This window comes from Rhipicephalus sanguineus, unplaced genomic scaffold, assembly GCF_013339695.2.
Source record: "Rhipicephalus sanguineus isolate Rsan-2018 unplaced genomic scaffold, BIME_Rsan_1.4 Seq411, whole genome shotgun sequence".
Taxonomy (NCBI): domain Eukaryota; kingdom Metazoa; phylum Arthropoda; class Arachnida; order Ixodida; family Ixodidae; genus Rhipicephalus; species Rhipicephalus sanguineus.
The window spans coordinates 162,570-180,819 of record NW_023615195.1 but is presented as its reverse complement, the minus strand read 5'-3'; the positions used below and the strand labels follow the sequence as shown (position 1 = coordinate 180,819).

Here is an 18,250-nt window from a genome sequence, read left to right as displayed (position 1 = left end):
GTGTGGGCTGTGGCCTGCGCGGAAGTATGTCACAGTTCTGTGTGCTGACGTGGTCGAGTTTTGCACACGCTAGGTGGTTAGTTGCACCTTGTGGCTTGTCGTTTTGGAACTCTCACACCGAAACTGAGACTGGTCGGTAATGAGGAGCCTGTGATTAATTATCTGTCGCACGCTGTAGTTAAGATATGCCGTGTTATGACTAACAGGGCCCCAGCAACACTTTGCAGCAAAAAAACGTGAGGCCAAAATACTGGATTTGCCTCTGAAGTTCTGACTTGAAGATCCTGGTTATGCTTCTTGCATAGCCTGTTGGAGCAGCACAGTGGAGGAACAGCACTTGCACCTCAGGGGGCACCAAACCACTGCTCAAGGCAAAAGACAGCACTCTCGTTCGACAGCTGGCAATGGCGACAAGGTTGACGTAGGTTGCAGAAGGATTTGAACATAAAGAAAAGGCAAGGACTGGGTCCGTACAATTAAAAAGTGTTACAGTTAAAGCTGAAATTTTGGCTAGTTCGTTTTGACTTGAATACAAATGTAGCGGAACAAAAGAAAGACATGCACACAGGACGACCACCAAACTTTAACTGATAATTTGACTCCTGACTCATGGCATACAAAGTGATAACAGAAAAAAGCATCTAAACTGATTGTACTGGCCCTTTAAGTCACATTCATCACAGTACACTTAAATCACGTGAAGAATACCGAGATGGTGAAGGGGATAATTAGCTCTCATGGGACAAGGCACATTTTGCCCTGTAATTACACTAATGTGCGTCCGTTGCATAGGCAAGAGTGCCACTATGATCATCGACATCTGAAATATACTTGCTAACTCTCAAATGGTCTCTAACATTGCTGGGGCCCTGTAAAACAATAAATGAAAACATGCACCAGTTTTATTTATTTTTCCTTTTGTCACCTGTTAGGCATACTAATTTTACATGTTTTCCAGTGATATAAATTTCTGTTTATACGAATATTTTTCGTGGCCCTGCGAAATTGGTAACATCGAGATCCTACATTTGTCTACCCACATATGGTGTGCTAAATTCAGGGAATAAGTACTGAGAGCATTCCTTTGGTTCTCTGGACATTCGTATTCCACATGCTCCTGCATCGCACTACCACAGCTGTTCAATTCTATAATTCCTGCCAAATTAAAGTGTTCATGTTTGTATTGACCTTTCTATGTATAGAGTTTGTCTTTTTGGAAATGGTAACTAGTTGTTTACTGAAGAAATAGTCACTCAATTGCAATAGTAAAAAAATGTAATTGATTAAGGAATGTCTAACTTCTAAGCCTGATTGATGCCAAGGGTAAAGTTTATATGGGTGTACTTTGTTGTTTGTGCTCGCTTAATTAAAAAGTAGTCTCTTTGCTGTTGCAGATGTTTCCATTCTTCCAAATTAGCAATAAAAAACTGCATGCTTTGGATATGGCCGTAGGGGCATTGCAACAGCTTTTTCTTAAAACTTATTTACCATTTTACGCCTATGTTGCAGCCTAATTCATTGAGCTTGTGATTGTGATGGTGATGTGGCCATGTCTAGACTGCTATTTCTGTTTGGTTGTATTGAAACGTATGAAATTTACTAGTCACTTTTCTCACTGATTGTGTATAATACTATAGAAATTGAGAAAATTATGGAGTTTGTTGCAACATTTAAATTTGAATCAACGTGAGGAAATTTTGCGTCTCTTACAAAACACCAATTCAAACTAGGTATTTAATAATGCATCCTTTTGTTTTTTTCCATATCTGTCCGTGCTGAAACAGTTTCGCAGATAACTTGCCACAACGCCCTTTAGTGGCACTTTGATTTGACACTTTAACATGTAAATAATGATTCGTGACTGAAACATTATCTGGTCAATATGTGACTTTGTATTTCATGGTATTATTATGCTTTCATTAAAACAGTGTAGAGATGTTAGTGGCAAATGTGCAAAGCGTGGCAATAATATGAAGAAACAATTGCTTGTGTAATCCACATAATGTGCTTGGTAATTCTGATTACCGAAAACCATGATGTTGTTGTAGCCTTTATAACAGTTTTTTTTCTTTGCTTTTTCAATTTGCATCACATAAACTTATTTCACTCATGTTTTCTTTCACATGCTTCAGGTGTTGGAACATGAAAAGTGGTTCTTTTCTTGTGCAGTGCTCTTTGAATACTTCTCTGCAAACAGAAGTGCAGCAAGTAATTTAATGGGTGATTGTTTATTGGTGCACATTCAAACTCTTTTGACTCTATACATATAGCATTGGAATGGCCTCTAAATGAGATTAAATTTTTTTGTTTTTTGGCTCCTCGTGTTCCCCTGTGTAAAGCGTAGAATTCGTGTCCAACAAAATGGGAATTTTCGTAAAACTTGCAGTGTCGGCACTTTTGCCAGAACAGTAGGTTTGGTTTATGCGAGTCAAGGTGATCATCTACTTCACACACATGCGGAGCAACCCTTGTATTGCCTGCTGCTGTAGTCCAGTTATAGTGTATGGCATAATTTGCATTGCCTTTGTGTGCTCTCAATGGCTTTGCAGGCTCCTTGTCTTTTGCGTCCTTGGAGCAGTCTACTCCCATTGGCGTCTGTACGAGGCCGACTTCATTCCTGCCAGCAGTGCACCTATGTGACCTTGGACAAGTCGACCATAGACAGACACCTTCGGAAACACATAGGAGAGCCCCCCTTACAGTGCCAGTTGTGTCCAGCGGCATTCACTCACAAGTCCAAGCTTGTGGCTCACATTCGCACCCACACTGGAGAGCGCCCCTTCGCCTGTGTCCAGTGCAGTGCATCCTTTGCAACGAAAAACAACCTCGTGATACACATCCGCGTGCACACAGGAGAACGGCCCTTTTCCTGTGTCCACTGCAATGCATCCTTTATGCAGAAAACCAGCCTCGTGAAACACACCCGTGTGCACACTGGAGAGCGACCCTTTTCCTGTGTCCACTGTAATGCATCCTTTGCGATGAAAGGCAACCTCATTGTGCACATGCGAACTCACACAGGAGAGCGTCCCTTCTCCTGTGTCCACTGTAATGCATCCTTTGCAATGAAATGCAACCTCATTGTGCACATGCGCACTCACACAGGAGAGCGTCCCTTCTCCTGTGTGCACTGTATTGCATCTTTTGCTCGGAAGAACAGCCTCATGAAACACATCCGCTCGCACACAGGAGAACGCCCCTTTTCCTGTGTCCACTGCAATGCATCCTTTGTGCAGAAAAGCAGCCTCATGAGACACATCCGCATGCACACAGGAGAGCGTCCCTTTTCCTGTGTTCACTGCAGTGCTTTCTTTTTGACCAAAAGCAACCTCGCTGAGCACATGCGCACTCACACAGGAGAGCGTCCCTTCTCCTGTGTCCACTGCAATGCATCCTTCACGATGAAAAGCCATCTCACTGACCACATACGCACTCACACAGGAGAGCGTCCCTTTTCATGTGTGCGCTGTAATGCCACCTTTGGTCGAAAGAACAACCTCGTGAGACACATCCGCATGCACACAAGAGAGAGTGCCTTTTCCTGTGTCCACTGCACTGCATCTTTTTCACAAAAACATGACCTCACGGACCACATGTCCCATCTTCATGGAAACGAGAAGCCATCATGGTGAGGGGCCTACAGACTTGCCATAAAAGGCCTCTAAACAACCCCACACTCCAAAATTTGCGATGGAGAGATAACTGAGCACTTGTACGATGTGAACATGCTGCGTCAAGAATTTTGCAAATGAATGCTGTAAAAACCAAGTTACGCTGTATAGAACAACATGCTTTGGCTGGTCTTGGTTTCTCACTTGTTTTGTGACTAGGCGTGGGTTTAGCAGGGATGCAACAGCTGTGCCAATTGCGCCAATTTGATACAATTCCTTATTTTTGTGCCAAGCTGAGCCAAAGCCGTGAAATTTGCTAAAATTGCGCCAAACTGCGCCAATATGCCCGACCAGCTTAAAATTTTCTCAGTTGTGCAAATTTGAGCGAGAAATGAAGACCGCGTTGGTCATCTGCAGTGTGGGCATCGTCATCCAATACAGACGCGCAGACCCTAACCCCCCGCGAAACAAAAGAAAAAAAAGGTTCACCGGAAGGACGAAGCAATGAATGCGATAGCAACAAATTGTATGCTATACGAAGTGATGCTGGCAGCAACTCTTTTGTATCCGATCTCGCGTAACTCTGCAAAACGTTGGTGTAAGAGAATACGGCGTTTCCAGGGAAAGATGCTCTTTCTGCACAGTGTCTTCGCATTGAGAGCGCAGCACGTAGCAGGAAATACGAGCCGCCCGCTGATGGCTGCCGAGATAGTGCGCGCGCCAGCGATCGCGCCCTTAGAATCAACGTTCAAAAGTTGCTGCTCAACGACAGCCCCCCCCCCCCCGCCTCTCGCGTGTTTTCATGCTCGCTCAAGACGGACGGGGTGTTTCCTCTATGCTTCGATGGCAGGCTTCCCGAGCGGAGTGGTGTTATCGCATGCGCCCTCCAAGCGACGAAGGTGGGGGCTCGTTTGATATCTGCTTCAGCCGCGTTCGTCGCACACACACGCGCGCTTTTACCCACGGTAGAACATACTATGCACAGGGATATGTTATCAGTTTGTGTATGGTAGCCACCATAGTTTGTGCCTTATTCGCAATGCCCACGAACTATAGGTGGCGCGCCGTGCTTTTCAGGAGGAGGGTCAACCCGTTTGTATGGTGGCTAGAGGGGGAGGTGTCAGCATCGGCCAGGCTGCGCCGTGCAAGCCGGTGCGGCACATTTTCATGACGCCGACAGGTGGCGCGCTCGTCGTCTCCGAGATGCCTAGAGGGAGGTCCGTCGCAGTGGTCTCGTGGATTCTCTCCGGCAAAGCTCGTGTTATGTGACCTGTTGCTTCGCCTGCTCGGCTTTGTTTGTGCGTATTGGTGCCTGATGGCAAAAGGCGTTCCCGTAGCCGCCGGCGCTTCGCAGGAAACGTGAATTTCCTAGTCACCAAACGCGTGTATGGCACGCTGTCTACTAAAGCAAGAAACGCATGTTGCGTTTTTCGCGACCGAGAAACGTAACGTATGTCGCGGTTTTTGCGAGCGAGGAAAGCATGTCACGTTTTTCGCGAATGATAAACGTATGCCGCATTATTCGCGAGCGAGAAACGCATGTCGCGTTTTCTCGCTAGCGAAAAGGACAATTGTGCGGCGAACGCCAGTGCTGCCGATCTCGTCAGCACACAAAACGCTTTCTGTCGTGAAGTTGTGTCGTCCCGTCGATAGATTATCCGTTGCCGTCACCGGACCAGCGGACGCGTGCCTTAGTTACTTTATGTGGTCGACCGAGGCTCGCAAGAAAGCCGAAAAGCGTCCGTTACAACGCGCCGACGGCTCTCCTGCGAGGTTGTTGTTTGCATGTGCTGACGCTACGTGATGGCAAAGCAACAGAAACAGCAGAGAAATTGTTTTGCCTATGGATCCACTACGGGATACGTCTCCAGACAGGAAAGAAGATAGAAATTAGGGTCTCTCTCATCGCAGTTATCCGACGATGATGAACGTCGCCAGGGATGGGAACGTTACATTCCACGAGCTGATAAGCCGCTGGACAAGAACAGCATTGTCTGTGAACTTCACTTCCACGAGAGGTTTATATTTCGCAGCTACACACGTGATCAACGGTGAAACAGTAGCAATTCCGCGTGGTCGCACTTCCCTAACACCAGATTCGGTTCCAGCTTTGTTCCCCAACGTCGCTGCGTACCTTTCCAAGAAGTTGCCAGCGAAACGGGGGGCAATACCCCCGCAAACAACCACCCACTGCATAAGCCGAGGTGCAGTGTTTTCCGATCGTTACACTCCACACAAAGCTTCAGCAGCACGAAGGAATTACCAAAGCTCTTGTTGGGCCAGCTTCATTTATATGTTTGCCTAATCACGAAAATTATTTGGTTGTATGGTTAGTGTGCGCCGTAAGAAATCGTGGACGGAAAACGCGCCTCGCGTCCGTGCCAAACACCTTCGCGAACCTAAGCCAGCGCGCGGATGAAATCTCGGAGCCGACAGACGCGCCCGAGGACGCGCCCATGCGGCGGCGCTGCTGTCGGCACCGAGATGCCTCCCGCGCCGTCGCCTTGTCATGAAAAAATGCTTCGTCTCCGGCGCGCCGTTGCTGACACCATACCGTTTGTTAGCATAGGAACAGATAGGACGTGCGGACGTACGGACCGTGCCACTTTCACCGGATGAAGTCATGAGCTGCGCTGGAATGGATATGAGACTAAAATACTTTCCCAAACCATGGAAAGTGCTAAGTACTCGCCACCTAATTATTTGCTGCGAAGTGAAAGGTTATATTTCAGCTCCGTTACCGTGCATAACGATGCTTTGCGAAATCCATGCGTGCTACATAAACCTGTATCAACTAGAATTGACGTATACGAGCTGAACGGCACTCCGAGGTAGTACGTAACGAGCCTGCCTGACGGATATGCCGCAGTAGTAGGCCGCCAGCGAGTAGCGCCATCGCTGCTGCGCGTGATGATGGCTTGCAAACATAAAAGTGTTCTGTGATAATACCCCGTAGTCATTACTTGCGCAGTCGGAAACGCGGAGTTACGTCTTCAACGGAACACAAGCATTTAACATGCCATTCAGTAGCGCTTGTGTCACAGCCATGCTGAGACTCTAGCCGTGTGTACTTCACTCGCATGTTGCAGGTTCGATCAGCACGATCGAAACATGAATATCGAAAAGAATGCACACGTATGCTTTTCGCAACGTCGAAGAAGTTCGCCGAGAGGCGTGGATTGTGGCCGTGACTGCACGTTCCATCGCTCTAACCATTTCGCTTCGCTGGTCGAGCTCGAGCGTGTTGGCGGCATGCGGCGCTCCATAATATCCACAATAATTGCGATACATGCAATGCACAAGAGGAACTATGCTTTTATTTCGATCTCGCTCAAAGATATATTATACATCAAATACAATCAAATTGAATTACGAGCGTGAAAGAACATTAACGCACGAGGGGACGTGAAGTGCAACTCGCTCCTCGTGAGTTAGCAGCTGGTGGTTCATCGTCGCTGTCACTCTCGGTGCTTTCACAGTCTTCTACGTCCAGTGAAAAATCCTCATCGTCAAGATGGTTTCTTTCAACATCACTGCTGAAAGCAATCTGAAGAATTTCCTCCGCCGAACGACTTCGACCACTCCGCGTCACCACGTTTACAATTAGAGAGACGTCTGGGCGCGGCGAACGTTTTGCGGTTTTGCTCTCAGACCGGTCAACAAGCAAATCGCTTGCAGTGTGCTGCCACCTATCAACAAACGTACAAAAACAAGCGGAGCAGCGGTGGCTATGAAACCCAACACACTGTCGAAGGACGGCGTGGATGGAAAGCGTTCGCTCCACGAAAGGCGTCGAGCAGACGCATCCTCGAATGATTGAAACGTCACTCGCACGATTAGTAACAGCGCTTTGCTGACAAAGGATAGAGGCCTTATTTTAATGTATCGCCAACTTGAGATCGCTCAGTTATACATGAGCACATCGCGAGCCCGCGCGACCTCCCTCCCGCGTACAGTGTTATGGGACTCATGCACTACAAGAACCACTGACCAATTATATATGCAAGTAAAACAGGGTGATCGAGCTTCAACTGAATATGTCAGACGATAACATTTAACTTACCTACGTGGCTACAGAAAGCCTCGCGAAGCTGATAGTAGTACACTGTGGACTAGCATGAAAGCGCGAGTTGCCACTATTTTCACGAAAACTTCGCGTCTCGCAAGAACGAATCAGATTTCTCGTGTCACGGAGGGCCCGGTTTGTTCACTGATGCAGGGAACATGCAAAGTCGTAGTGTACCTTTCTGCCAACGCGTTAACACTGAGGCTAGCACAGCCGAACAAGGAGCGACTGCATAGCGCCGCCATTTTGTCGTCTACTAACCCTCCTCGAGAGGACGCTCCTGAATCCGCTCGGTGGCGCGACAGGCCATAGAAAAGGCTTACACGAGAGGGAAATACCAGACAGTTGCGTAAATAGATGAACTTAATCTAAAGGCAGGGGAGAAAAGGATAACATTCGCTCGTATAGACCGCTAACCATTACATCGTGCTACACGGTTGGCGATGCAGGCAGTAAAATTAAAAATAAACGTGGGTAGAACAAATATTTTTGGGAGAACTTCAGAATGGATTTCGGATCGACAGGCGGTTAGACGACAATCTGTTTGTTCTTACCCAGTGTATAGAATATCGAAAATAGAACAGGCCCTTATACGTAGCTTATCTAGATATTACCGGGCGTATGACAACGTTAATCAGGAAATTTTGTGGGATGTACTGAAGAATTGGGAATAGGTGACGACTGTATACAGCTTTTGAGGGAAATATACCGAGAAATACAGTTTGTATAGAATGGAAGGAATAAGTAGCAAGGACAGCGTTGAAATTAGCAAGGGCTGAGACAGGGATGTCCTTTGTCCCGCGTTATTCATGCTGTACATGGTGAGGATGGAAAAACGCTAGAGGCAACATTGGATTTAATTTGTCACACAAACAGGTCGGCACGATGGTTGAGCAGAAGCTTCCAGGTCTATTTTATGCTGATGATGTCTTATTTGCGGACAGTCAAGATGATATACAGCGACTGGCAGATATATGCGGAAGGGAATGTGAGGCTCTAGGACTAGGATTTATGCAACAAAATGTGGATTGATGGTACTCAATGATCACGAAGACCATGCGGTCTTTATACAGGGCCAAAAAATACCGAGGGTAAGCGAGTACAAGTACCCGGAGTATGGGTAAATGAGGGGGATATATATATGGAGGTACAAGAGAAAGCATCGCTAGCAAAGGGAAAGAGGAATGCTGCAATTATGAAGCACAGAGCTTTATGGGGGTACAATACGAGGTGCTTCGAGGGCTGTGGAAGGGTGTGATGGTCCCGGGGCTTACATTTGGGAACTCAGTGGTGTGCATGAAGTCAGAGGTACAATCAGGAAGATGTAAATCAAAGGACGGTGGGCCGCCTCGCGTTGGGCGCTCACGGGAAGACGACAAATGAGGCTGTAAAGGGTGATATGGGATGGACAGGCTTTGAAGCGCGGGAAGCTCAGAGCAAAATGAGATTCGAAGAGAGGCTGAGGAAAATGAAGATAGATGGGCAGAGAAGGTTTTCAGGTATTTGTATAGAAAAAGCGTTGACACGCAGTGGAGAAAAAGAACTAGGAGGCTTACCAGTAAATATACGGCTAGCAGTGCGGGCGATATGGCAACAAGGAGCATTAAGCGGAAGGTCAGAGAGGCGGAGAGGACTTATTGGATGGCAGCGATGGAAAAGAAGCCGGCTCTGAGTAACTACCGAAAGGGAAAAAACGAAATAAGGAGGGAAAGGTTTATGATAATTCAAGGGAAGCGCTTTACTGTTTGAAGCAAGGTCGGGCTGCCTTAGAACGCGTAGTTATAAAGCGAGATTCAGTAACGAAGAAGAACAATGTACATGCTGCGGGGGAACTAAGGAAACGATGGAACATGTACTGATTGAATGTGGCGATATTCACCCAGGTATACGTGTGGACACGAGTCTACATGAAGCCTTGGGTTTTAGGGACAACAATGGAAAGCTGAACACGTCCGCGATAGAAATATAGAGACGGTTAGAGTATTGGTGGCAGAAAATAGAGATAAAGAACAAAAATAATGGGAGGAAAATAAGGTCATTCTGCCTTAAGAGGCAGAGAGATAGACCGTGAATTTATATTTTTTGGTATAATAACATAGATTAATCAATGTAGATCAGGTATTAGGCCAACGTAAAACAATGAAGCTTTTTTTTTTTCTTCGAGCCTGGTGGCAGACATGTCACCGCCCCGTTACAAAGGGGACGCTCATAGCATCCATCCATCCAACCATTGCGAATGCCTGGAAACATCTGGAAGAGAAGGGTGAAGCATTGCCGATGACGCCGCCGCGATTCGAACCTACGAGAAAGCTCTCGCCCTTTCCCCAGGCTTAGCTGTACTACGCGGCGGAGAACACTCCCGACGCTTCTAGAAACCGGGGGAGAAGGGATAAAAGCGTGCGACGACGAGCAGTCGAGTAGTGCAGACAGGAGGAAGTCAGTGAAGGTCGAGAAGTCAGTGAAGGAGTAAGTCAGTCGGCCCGGTGATGGTGAAGTTAGGCTAAGTGTGGCTCCGTTAGCCAAAGAAGACGTGTTTATGATGGTGTGCGGTCCGTCGATCGTCGATCTGGAAGCATTGGAGGACGACGCGTGTGAGCCGTGACAAGTTGACGACGGTTGAGCTACGACGATCAACGCTGGAGCTGGCGTGAGTGTTTCCTAGAAGAGACATTCGATTACCGTCCAAGTATTGCGGACTGGATACGCCATTGTATATTCAGGACTTTAACGGTCATTGAATAGTTGTAATGCATGCGATTGCATTTGTAGCGTGTGATCTGTTTGTTTAGCTCCCGTTGTGTAAACACCATCTGAATTATGTTGAAGTTGTAACTGGTACCAGCCGAGTGTGCACGTGTTTGTGATATTTGTATTGCCTTAACCGAGAATATATTTCGTTTTCTTTTGTGTTATCGACTCTCGGCTCTGACTCGGTCTTTGGACCACAACCGGCGTTCGCTGGCGTACCAAAGGACCAACTCTAAATTGTCCGCGCTTTCGTGGTGCGTTTTCGCAGGGCCGTGACGCCAGCCCTTAGAATCCGCCCGATTGCCATCCCCATTAACGGGATCAGTGACAAATGCACTATCATTCTTGTTGCACGTTTTGGTTTAGAGCAATTGTGCGGTACGTTACTGGACTTCATACACGAAGCAATTTATATGTGTATTTCTGAATAATATTATGCCTAAGGGCAGACTTTCGAAAAAAAAATGTGCGGTAAGCTTGCCTTGGAATTATATATGTATTGGTGCATAGGCCTATCTACCGGAGGGCCAAGGGGGGCGCTAGCCCCTCCCCCCCCCCCCCCACTGAGAAATGTTAGGGCGGCGGAGCCCCCCCCCCCACTTTCGACAGTGCTCATTGTCGGCTGCAGACAGGCAAAATTTTACTTGAATGCAGCAATAACGTAAATATGTTATAAAATTTGACCTCGATTCAGCTGTGGCGACTGTCCTCCGTGTGTCATGACCACGCACTGTAGGCTTTCTGCGGTGCGGGCTGCCTATTCCACGCTTTCGCGTCTTGCGTTCGAGCATTGCAGAGGAGGCTATCGCTCAGTTGGGGCTCTATAACATTACAGCAATCTGTCATGATTTTATTTCTTTCTGCCTGGCCTGAAATTTACATAATCGGCGACGCAAATACGGGTGGGAACCAGTGAAGGTTTTATAGCCCGATTAAACGCACTCTTCTTTTTTCAGGAAATTTAGTCTCTTTCTTTGAAAACGAATAGCATCGCCACTGCTCCATATTCAAGCTGCTGTGAGTTGACGAGTGTGCAGAAGTGTCGAGTATTTTAGTTGTGCCTAGCCAGGAGAGCTAAAAAATATTCCCACTTTAGACTCCGATTAACCAGCTTCACCTTGCATATCAAGTGGTAGCCTGCAGCGGTCACGGCGGCTTTTAACAAGACTGTGGGGTCGAGCATATTTGAAGCCTAGGTTCAAGTTTGCCTCGTAACTTGATCTACCTCACCAGGGAAATGATCAGCGTCCACGGTTTCATGGACTAATAAGAAGGCTGCCTGTCTGCAAAGGATTGTGTCTTTTCCTAATAATGTTTATTTTTCTCTCTACCTCTCTGTCAGCAACGATGAGTTCACAGAAAGTTGTATACGCGTAAGAACAGCTCAACATCGTTATACTACTACTGAAAGTACATATTATACACATATTAATCCATCTCACCCGCTGCTATAAGTAGCCGCTGCCAATGTGATTGGTGCCCCCTTCTTGGATTTCGTTCAGAAAGAGATACCGTGGCTATTCCGAAAAAAAAAATATTGTTCAGCACAGTAATGCGCCGATTATTGTGCAGACTTCATTTTAACGCCGCGAGTTTTTGCATACTCGTGACGTCGCCTAACAAGGAGGTGATTTTATGGCACACCAAAATATTTTGATGTATAGCCAATGACCAATAATGCACCATATTGAAAATAGTTTATTATTATTTTTTTCCTTACGCAGTCATGTGTAGTGATAATTACGCGGTGGACCACTTGTGCGTCAGCGTCATTTGTTGCGTCGTGTTACGAGCAGGTGCTGTGAGCGTGACCCAAAAGTATCGACCAATCACTAACAGCTAACGACCTATACGGAAGCAGACAATGCGGTTTAACGTTATGGTCACCCACATTTTTTTCAAACAAAATTTGAGCTTACACAGCTTGCGTAGGCTATCTACTTGGAGAGGCCGCAGGGGAGGAGTACAGGGGCCACTTCACCGCTTTACCGTCCACCCCCCACCCAAGCTGGGAAAAATAGGAGGGCAAGGGACGACACCTAGTATATAAATTCATAGCCATTTATAATCTTATAACTATACACAACCAGCTCAATGTGGTTTCCATAAATATTAATCGACTGAACTGCAACGATGCAGCATGACCGGCGTCTCGCATAATTTTAATTTTGCCACATGTGGGCGTCCCGTGCGTTTCACCCAACGCCGCGTGCGTTTCTATCTGCCGTTAGTATCCTCGAGAACGAATGAGGCATTTTCGTAATTGTCAAAGGCAGCGAGGTGGGATCGAGGGGCCCAGGTTCGAAACCCCGGTGCGCTTGGGAATTTTTTTCTTCTGAATTATTTTATTTGTGCGAATTTATTTATATATACATACATATCTGAGACATGACGCGACGACAATAATCGCGCGAGAGTGTCATAATTGCTATCGCAATAAAATCGGACTGCGCAGCTAATGCTGGAACTCCGCAGGGCCAAGGCGCCATTTCATAGGGCAGAGACCCCCCCCCCCAGTCACATAGAGGGGGGGGGGGGGGCAAGTCCACCTCGTACTTTGTGTGTAAAGGGACCGACAATGATTTTCTCGACCCATTTTTACGGCGCGACAGAAAGCTCACCCTTCGCAGTGTTTGTAGCTGAAGTAGTTAATCCCAAAAGCACGTGGTATTTTACAAGCAGCATTTTTGGATTGAAAGGCTCTAAACACGGACGTACCTTCCTCCAGCAACGCTGAGAATTGATAGTGATGCCGCCAGCCTTCTTGCGATTTGTGAAAGCTGTCGTTGTCCTGATTTCGCAGGAGTTCCTGTAAACTATCTTAACCACCTTATTTATAGCTTTTCAACTATTTTTCAAAATAACAAGCTGTTACAATGAGATGATGTGGCATTCACCTCATGCGTCCAAGGTTGCCTGCGCCTGTGTCATGAGTGGCTTGTCCCGGCGTCGTTACTCTCGATGCACGAGCCGAGCGAGTCATCCAAAATGTCACCTCGCATATGCGCGGCCGCGCCGAGTAGCAGCGCGAGTCATTTCTGAGACAAAGTGTAGGCAGCAAAACTTACTATGTCGCTCCAAAATCTTAGCGACCTAGAAACGCGTGCACGGTTGCATGAGCACGCTGAAAAGTTCCTCAAGACGCGTGACGAGCATGGGATCATTACGTCACGCGAAGGCAGCGCCACTTTAATGCATACAACGGAGGCCTATATGTACAATCGGCGTCAAATGAAACCCGAACAGCGGCAAGCCTTCGCTGGTATAGTGCGCGCCTCGTCACACCATTCACAGGCGCGCGCGCATCCGCGGTTTGACCGCACTGCGCATGAGCGCTGCCCAGGTGATAACTGGACGGCGCGTACTATACCACTGCGAAGGCTTGCCGGTGTTCGGGTTCATTTGACGCCGATCGTACATTTTATGGAATACTTTTTAATATAAGAAACGAACAATATTTCAATACTAACAAAAAATCGGGGACCGCGTACAACAATCAACGGTACGTGGCCGGGTTCATCGGATCGTTCATGTTTTGCCACCAGAGGCGCCACAGGTCATTTTTCGCGACTTTCAATTAAGAAATAAAAAAATATAATTCATCTCACGAAAAAAACGGGGTGGCTTGAGTCAATGCGACGGACAATCTTCCATCAGTGGAGTCATCTCATTTCATGTTCTGGGGAGTTGTCGGTCCCTTTAATAGGTGCGGGAAGCGCTGCGATGAGTCTTCGCCACCCCCTCAAGAATAACCCTGCGCACGCCTATGGCCACTGCACTGGTATTCGTACCCTGCGCCTCCTGAGTTGGAAGGAGACCTTCTGAACATTCTTAGAGGTGAATGCAGTGGAGGAAGGTGAGCATACTTGATGCAGAAGAAGGTAGGGTTATCTTGTATGCTGCGTGGCTGTAGGAGAAGTGTTTATTGTTTAAAAAAGTCACAGTTTCACCGCAACGGCGAAGCAATAAATGCGATAGCAAGAAATTGGAATGTCACACGAAGAACGACAAACAGCTCGATACTTGCAACGCGCCGCTGAAGCACAAAGAAGCGCTCCCGAAATGAACGCACAGGTAAACACGGGAGAAGCGTGAACTAACACAACTGTCACAGTTGTTACGTCATTGTGCTTGAGCAAGGCGCTGCAAATGTCGACAGTGTTTGTTCCCTCAAAACTATGGCACATACCAACTCTGGGGGATTGGCCCAGTCTGCGCATCGACAATGGAGAAGGGGACGCTCTGAGGTATTTCTTTTCTTTTAAACTGCGGCGCGTGGAGTGACCCCTCTGCGTCTCCTGCCACACGGGGGCGTCTGACGCAAGGTGTGCCTAGGTGTGCCGGATGTTCTTTGTTTTTTTTTCCTGCCACATCACGAGTGGGTACAGAAAGGGGCCACTTTGTCGTGCGCGTCTCAAGGGCAGTTTTCAAATTGAAAGAAATTGTGGCAGCGTTCGTTGATAGAAAACACGCTCAAGCTCCTCCGAGATTTGCCTACCACCAGCGGTAAATGGTGCAGATAAATAGCCCGCCGTTAATTCGCCGGCGCATGCATGTATGAAAGAAAAAAAAAAAGCATGGCGCATGGTTGAGTTGTCTGCGCAGCGCGCTGGGGAGCTAGGGGTCGATGGTTCGAATCGCCGGTCGGGTAGTTCGGAATTTTTTTCTTCTGCTTTATTTTTCTTTTTGCCTTTTATATATGTACAGGGTCGACCACATCTAAGCTGAACACCTCATTAGTATTCAAGACCTCATTGAAGCTGTTGTTTAATACATAACTCGGAAAATCATTACTGTGTTTGTCGACACCATGATTACACGTTCTATAACGGGCATTGCACTCGTGAAGTATAAGAAACGTTCTAGTTTTACCGGTTTGAATACTAATGAGGTGTTCAGCTTAGATGTGGTCGACCCTGTACATACATATACATATCCTGGACATGACGGCGACGGCAAAAAGCAGCCGAGAGTGTCCATATTCGCCTTTTCGTTCGGTTTCAATATTGCGATATAAGCAGCACGTGTTGCACCAAGAAACTTCCGGTCACTTCAGTTATCACCTCTAACGCCGAGCAGAAAGCGGATTTTTTATGTAGTGCCAGAATAAAAAAGACTCTTTTTTCCGTTTTCAGGTAAAAGGAAGGCGCTTGAAGTGAAGCCCTAACTCTTGTAGTGTTGCGTGTGCAGCTTAGAAGAATATTTATATAAAATATTTGGCCACACACAGGGAGAAAAGTGTGGAAAATGTGCGGGCTACTCGCTAAGGCTTTTGTTCCCCGCCAATGCTACTAGGCAACGCCGGCGCACAAAACCGGAAGCCGTTCAGCAGCTGTGTTTGTAAACATTGAAAGGGTCTATAGTTGCCATCGCAATAATATCAAAGGTTGTAAATATATTCTGTAGTAGGGGCAAACAGCTCACATTGAAGAGAAAGCAGAATTAAAAAATTAGCGAAGCTTGCACTAAGTCGCGCAAAGCTAGGTCACAGCAGAACTGGTGGGCGCGTTTCAGCTTCTCTTGTTAACCATCCGTACAGAATGCTTGGGCGGTCATTGAGTGCGTGCCGGTCATTATGATGATAATTTTCTATCTACAACATACGGCAAACCTCGACCCTAACGGCTGTGCTTGAAAATCATTGAACAGTGAATAGATTTGAACCATTTGTGTGGAGGTGTTTGCTCATCTGTGGCTTTCGCTGAACAAGTGATGTAGGTTACATTTTCTCGTGACAGTTGCCATTGTGCTCTCATAGCCACAGATAAGTGTGCCTTGGCTGCAGTATGGAGTGCAGGTGCTAGAGGTGCGCGCACAAGCTATGGAGTAATGGGTGGAAGGGGTGGCTGTACTAGCGTGCGCACCATTTCAACCATCGTTTCTAGAACCAATAATAATAATATCTGCAATTTAACGTGCCAAAAGCACGATATGATTATGAGAGACGCCGTAGTGGAGGGCTCCGGAAATTTCGACCATCCGGGGTTCTTTAACGTGTACCTATAAATGTAAGTGCACGGGCGTCAAAGATTTTCGCCTCCATCGAAAATGCAGCCGCCACGGCCGGGAATTTCGAGATCCAATAGGAGATATTTATAATGCTTACTGCTGCGGCAACACTGGGCGCGTCCGCCATGCTTTGTTGGGCGCAGTCGCGGAATCGTCTGCTAGCGTCTCCATAAAGAGAGGCCACGGAAATGCTGAGCCGCAGTCGGCGAAGCTTTCGGACCAAGAAAATGCGGCCTTTCATCATCCAGCGTCGGTTAACGGGCCTCACTGTGCTGCCACAAATCGACGAGAACACAACATCGGAGTTCTGCGTGCTTAGAAACTTATCAGGGTCGCAGCTGCAAGAGGCGCACCGCTTCGCAAAGCGAACTGCTGTTTCCTGGTGGCTTGCGCTTCCGATCTGTGGTAGACGTTCAAGAAAGTGTTCGTTACAGAGGATATGGGACTGTCAAACTTCTAAGGTAGCCTTGCACGTGCAATACACCTCCATTGCATATTCCACTGCGATTGTATACACTCGACATAAGCACATACCGACACCACGTTGTTTATGCGCGACCTGTGCAACGCTGTGCTGCTTTCCTCACCTCATATCTTCAGCTACATGTATCGCTACATCGTTCGCAGTAGCGTGTGTCATAACTTTTTCGGAATAAACAAGGCGTGGACATGTGCATGATCGGTGCGTCGCAACCAAAAAAAAAAACAACAAAGAAAACGCCAGGCCTGCGCGGAAAGCGCAGCACAGTCACAGCGAAAGCTGGAAGAGCGGCATTTCTAGAGCCCGTTATAAACTCTCTTGTGGCTACTAATACCAGTAAATTAGCAACGTACCCACTACGCCACAAACCATAATTTTTGGGAAGCTGGGAAGCACCCACCATGACATTATTCGTTATCTGAGGAGAAGCAAGGCACCATCTGTAAGGCATTATGTGCATTTTATTGATGCGACTGTTGATGACGATGAAGAAAGATGGCTGAGCCCTTTGTAATGGGTTGGAAGCTTTAAACGACCCACTATTTACGTAATTCATATTGTGTGACGCCCGGTCGTTATTTAACTGTCCCACCACGCTTTACAGCATACGTTAACCGGAGAAACGGAGAGCGAGAGAGAGGGATTAACTTTATTGAGACCCTGAGGAAATGGATCATGGGAGCCTTATGCGCTTCCTTGGCAACCAACAGAAGTGCACTTGCGAGGAACCCACTACGCTATAAATCATAATTTTTGTGAACTAGGGAAGCAGCCACTATGCAATTCTTCGTCATTCTGCGGAGAACCGTGGTACTCGCTAAACGCCTGTAAGACATTATGTGCACTTTCTTGATGCTGGGATGCTGACGATGAAGAATGATCGCAGATGCCTTTGTAATGGGTTGGAAACATTCAACAACCCACTCGTTGCGCAATTCGCATTGCGTGACGCCCGGTTACAGAATTCGCATTTGTGCGACGCCTGGTTGTTATTTTACTCTTCTACCACACTACATTACATATGTTAATGTGGTTCCTTCGCGACATGAAGCCTGCATATGGTCCTTTGCAACGCAGTTTCAAGCACCGGTATGGCTCAGAGGTAAACTCTTTACGACAGTTTACCTCTGAGCCATACCGGTGCTTGAAACTGCGTTTCGGCAATGCAACTGGTAGTCTGGTAAACTGGGGAAGGTGCTTGGGTTTTTGGCACGGAGTGTGGTCGTCTAGACCAGAATTTTTCGCCAATATTAAGTGGGGAACGACACCTGCCAAATATCTAGGTGTACCGCTCGAATACTACAAAGACAATGATAACTATTGGCAAGAACAGGC

The 18,250-nt window shown here is 47.1% G+C and overlaps 1 protein-coding gene across 1 annotated transcript; it reads left to right on the top strand.

Annotated features, from left to right (window-relative positions):
• The first annotated feature begins 2,672 nt into the window (after window positions 1–2,672).
• Window positions 2,673–3,782, top strand: LOC125756225 (gastrula zinc finger protein XlCGF49.1-like). Its single transcript, XM_049411560.1, has one exon. The coding sequence runs from the start codon at window positions 2,895–2,897 to the stop codon at window positions 3,630–3,632; it is 738 nt and encodes a 245-aa protein (XP_049267517.1). The 5' UTR covers window positions 2,673–2,894; the 3' UTR covers window positions 3,633–3,782.
• Window positions 3,783–18,250: the final 14,468 nt, after the last annotated feature.

Excerpts from the sequence above, each read along its gene's own strand:
- LOC125756225 (XM_049411560.1), top strand. The coding sequence starts at position 2,895 with ATGCAGAAAACCAGCCTCGTGAAACACACCCGTGTGCACACTGGAGAG.